This window comes from Condylura cristata, unplaced genomic scaffold (assembly GCF_000260355.1).
Source record: "Condylura cristata isolate star-nosed mole 26May11 unplaced genomic scaffold, ConCri1.0 scaffold00019, whole genome shotgun sequence".
Lineage (NCBI taxonomy): Eukaryota > Metazoa > Chordata > Mammalia > Eulipotyphla > Talpidae > Condylura > Condylura cristata.
Window position 1 is genome coordinate 11,909,071 of NW_004567120.1, and position 5,108 is coordinate 11,914,178.

At 36.1% G+C, this 5,108-nt stretch overlaps 1 protein-coding gene across 1 annotated transcript in view; it reads left to right on the forward strand.

Moving 5' to 3' along the window:
* Positions 1-4,215, forward strand: part of CENPI (centromere protein I) — a 33,219-nt gene extending 29,004 nt beyond the window's left edge. Inside the window, exons 20-21 of the mRNA XM_004685645.2 lie at positions 3,336-3,377; positions 4,044-4,215. Coding sequence (XP_004685702.2) covers positions 3,336-3,377; positions 4,044-4,145 — 144 coding nt within the window. The 3' untranslated portion in view covers positions 4,146-4,215. The remainder of the gene's footprint in view (positions 1-3,335; positions 3,378-4,043) is intronic.
* Positions 4,216-5,108: the final 893 nt, after the last annotated feature.

The following is a 5,108-nucleotide window of genomic DNA, read 5'->3' on the forward strand; positions in this document are numbered from 1 at the left end:
AAAAAAGTGGTTTAAAATAATACACCCAGCTGTAGTCTTTGTTTATTCATTTTCCCTACCCCAAAGCAACCACTTTCAGAATGTTTTAAATATCCTTCCAGAGACACACTGTGTATTTCTGTGTACATGATCTTTTTCAGCTCTTCACACTATCCACACATTTAAGCTTCTTGATTACTTTAACACCTTGGCTTTTATTTCATCCTTGTACTTAAAAGATAGCCTTTTTCTTTTTTGATGCCTGTAGCATTCCATTGTATATATCTAACATAAGTTAAGCATTTGGCATAGGTTGAAAGCATTATTGTTTTTCATCATGTTATTAAATTATATTTAATGAATGTTTTCAACTATATAATTTCACATTTAAGCAAGTATGTATGTTGGATAATGCTGTTCAAAGTAGAATTGCTTTCAAGGAGTACAGCTTTTTAATTTTGTTAGGTATAGTCAAACTGCTTTCAGTAGAAGTTAGATGAATTTACATTCCCATTAACGATAAATAGGCATCCATTTCTCTATACCCTGTCAAGACAGCTGCATCCAGTTCTTAGTTAGAAAGTCAGCAGTGAATGACCAGTAGAATAGAGCTGGGTTTTATAAGTCAATTCTTTTTTCCTCAGAAAGAGAATATTTTAAAGAAAATATTCTAAAAGAGAATATTTAAGAGTCTAGTAAATGTTACCAATTTGGACGTAGGTAAGCAAATCTGTTTTGGAGGATCAAGCAGTCATATATACTTTAGAGTCAGAAAATGGTTTTTAAATGTTTGAGGAAGGTTGACTCTGAAAGGTTAAATTCTAAGAGTATAGAACACATTGGAAAATCTGAAACTGCCATTTTTATAATTGATAGTGTTTCTATACAGTTCTGAACATAACCTAGGCATTAATATCAATCTGCTTTAAAAGAGGACCTTTTTCCCCTTGTCACCTACTAACTCTCACTCTCTAAGAATCTTACTGTTAAGGTAGTAAAAATAAACTTTGATACCATGTAGCATGATTTAATTTAACTGAATTTCACATCAATATTTCATATTAGCCAAAATTTTAGAACAAATTTAGTAAATTTATCTTGGCAAATCAAGTATCAGAGAGCTGAACTTACTGAGTTAGAATATTTTGAACATACTTAGAGCCTACATTTCAGGGTATTCAGAAATTATGTTTTCATAAATTACCTTTGAATTAATAACTGGTTATTTCTTTGCTTATTCTCTCAACAAATAGTTGGTGTCTGCTTTTGGCACTGGGAATAATATAGTGCTTAAGAAGATAGATGTCATCTCTGTTCAAATGGGTTTTATAGTCTAATAAGAGGAAATGATAAATAATTAAATAGGCATGACAATTTAAAATTTCGAAAACTATTATGAAGTACAAACAGGGTGAGGAGAGAGTTGTTGGTACTTGTCAGGGTGACTGGTAAGGAAAGCATTTCTGAGATGACATTTGAGCTGATATTTTTTCTAATGCATATAAGCCAGCCTAGGAACAGCTGAAAGAAGAACATTCCAGGGCTTAGGAATAGTACAACAGCTCAACGGTTCAAAGGAACAACAAAAACAAAAACAAAAAACCCACAGTTTCTTAGGACATAACAAACCTGAGGGGGACCTTCCTGGTGGCACAATGGGTTAAAGCACAGCATGTGAAGTTGTCCACAGCCACTGCAGCATGAGTTTGATCCCTACCCCGGGAGGTGACCACATGGCTGGCAGACCTCTCCTGACCTGCCCGCTGCTCCCCTCAGCAGTGCCTTTTGTCAGTTGGCCTGTTCTGCTCCCCACTCTGTCTCTGGTGAAGCCTCTCACCGCCCCTGAGCCTCTGGCCTGTACCCCAGTTATGGATGCATAAAGAAATACATCTTAAAAAAAAAAAAAAAGAAGTGTTGGATTCCAAATGTTTTTTTTTTTTTTAAGTGAAGATGGTAGTATTTTTTTTTAAAGATTTATTTGTTTGTGCATACAGAACTGGGGTACAGGCCAGAGGCTCAGGGGCGGTGAGAGGCTTCACCAGACACAGAGTGGGGAGCAGAACAGGCAGACGACGAAGTACACTGCTGAGGGGAGCAGCAGGCAGGTCAGGAGAGGTCTGCCACGCCATGTGGTCACCTCCGGGGCAGGGGGGAATCAAACTCATGCGGAAGTGGCTTTAGCTTCTCAGTGCTGTGCTTTAACCCGCTGCGCCACCAGGGAGGGCCCCAAATGTTGTTTTTAAAATCCCTTCACCAATATTTAAAAAGTTTGTTGAAATAACATTAGTTTGTAACATTAAGTTTCAGGTATACAGCATTATTTTTGACATCTATGCATTATGATCACTGCCAGAAAGTCCAGTTCCCATTGACCACCACACAAATTACCACTTTTACCCATTTTACTCACCTACCATCCCCCTACCCCTCCAGCAACCACCATTGTTCTGTTCTCAGAATCTAAGAGTTTGGTTTTTTGTTTTGCTTTGTTTATTTGCTTTGTTTCCTTATCTTGCACATATAAGTGAATCATACGCTATTTGTCATTCTCTTATTTACTTCACTTAACATGAAATCCTCTAGTCCATCCATGTTGTAGCATATGGCAAGATTTCATTTCTTTCTTTATAGCTGAGTAGCATTCTGTGTACAGATTTGTGATATTTGGCTATCATAAGTTAGTTTTGTTTACATTTACCACTTATAGATTCAGAAAAATGATAAATAATAAACATATTACATATATGTATATATGTGTAAAACTCAGTCATTATAAAATAAAAATTCTAAGTGTTGAAAAGGCATTATGTTATATGTAGTTTAATGGGTAGACTTTTCTCTTAGGATATATAAAAAGTATTATTTCTTAAAACTTGCGGCTTTTCAACAAAGTACAATTAGGTGATAACTTAAAGCCAGGGAATAAGTCAGGTCTAGGTCTGAGTTTTTATAAAGAATAAAGATTTTCATAGAATCTGCTATGTCTGCAGACTGCCTCACTAGACTTCCTCCTCAGCCTTCCAGACTCAATTTGGATTTCATATTCCTCAGAAAAAGCCTTTTGTAATACCTTCCATCTCCACCCCAGTGACTGAGTACAGAAAAAAAGAAAATAGATCATAGATTTGCTAAATGGTATTTATTCACTTTAGCCACTGTAATTTTATTTTCCTTCAGTTAGTGTTTCTAGGGAGGCGTATGGAAGGTTACAGTAAGTTTTTGTTCATACAGAATCCAAGAATGATGGTAGGAATAGAATATATTAAATCAATCAGACAGTATATAACCATCTTTATTTTCTGGTCATTTGTACTAACCAAGTATTTCCATCCGCTATCTCCCCATTTCCCCCTAAGGAATGGCCAGATGAAAGGACAGTAAACATGAGCTCTATTCAGGTAAGTAAACTTTTACCATGTTCAGGGATTTCATCTCATCAAAAGTATTTATTGGCAAAAAAAAATTAACTCTTCAGCTGAACAAAGCTGAAGTTTCTTGCCTTTCCAACTTCAAACTTATTTTAAATTCACTCCAGTGACTTATATGTGAATTTGTTGGCATACACCCTTTACAGTATTCTCTAAGGAATAACTGTTCAGTTTCACCCTTGATGTTTTGGTCATGAATCACCTCCTTTTATTTGTTTTGCTTTTGTCTTATTTTATAGTGCAGTTGCCTGTCTACAACATGTGATTGTAATCAGACTCACTTAACGAAACTCAACACAATTGTACCATTATTATAAAAAACATGCATGTCATGTACATATTTAATATAAACAGTAACATAGTAATGGGTGCTGCTCTGTTAGATGTTACATTCCCGGAGTGTGGGAATGATGGCCCACTGCTCTCTCATGGTGCTTTGTTCAGCTGAAGAGTTCATTTTTTTGCCAATCCAATAAAAGGAATGTTCTGGTTTAACTGTTACTAAATGACTGAGTCTCATCTAACTCTTGGTGTGTGCTTCCAGACACTGGAAACTTTTCCTAGCTAAAGAAGAGGAAGTAGAGAATAAACATGGCAAATATTTAATAAGTAATTTTCCCTTTTTTGTGCCTACAGGGAAAGAAATGGAACTGGTATTTGGACTATTTGTTTTCAGAGGGATTACAAGGCTTAAAGCTTTTCATAAAAAGTAGTATTCAGCGTTCTTCTGACCCCTAATCAGAGATCAGCCATGTGATCAACAGTATATGAATGGCATAAACAAACTGAGCATAAGGACTAAATTCCTCCCTCATGCCTAGAGATGCCAGGTGGCTCCACTTCAGTTTCCATAGTTTTCTTTTCTTTTTTTTTCTTTTTTTACCAGCGGACTACTATCCTCAGGGAGTGCTTGGACTGGCCTTTTCTATCTGTGGCTCCCAGAGAGCTTTGGTGTGACTAAGTAACTTTCTTTCACAGGACCCACATTATTTAATCCACTAGTAGACTTCATTATCAGGCTCTACTTTCCACCAAATGTATAACTAGACATCTATTCGAGGATTACTTAGTTGCATTGATGCGCGAGGGTAGGTAGCATACTCTTTCATGCTCTGCTGCCTCCATGAAATCCCGATGGATAGTGCCATTTTTCTTATGGAACAACAGCACCAGCACCAAGTCAACAGGATGGATTTCTAACTCTAAAAGCTGGTTCTGAGTAGTTGGTAGCTCCCTGGAACCTTCGCTAGGACAATTTGTGAGAGAACAAGGGGAAGAGGATTGTGGGATATTCAAAATATTTATTTAATTTCAATTTCATGAAACTGCTCTAGCATGTGTTCGTGTGTATATCCCTTTTTAAGTGCTCAGGCCCAAGTTATCTACAACTTTTCTTTCAGGGATAATTCTGAAGAGTAAATAAATTATAATAGCTAGAATACCTTGCTGAGAATTTCCTCTAAATTTTGCTTCAGTACTAAATGACTCTCCCCCCTTTTAATAAAATTCATATCATTTGAGGAAAATCAAGCTTAATTTATTTTTAAGGTCACACACTTGTGCCATTTTTCTTTTAAAACAAAATAATCTCCTAAACTAAATTGTTTGATAGTGTCAGACTAGAAATCCCATTTATTTTTTCAAATCATATTTATTGAGCTTACTGTGTGCTATATATATAGCTGTGACCAATACAGTATA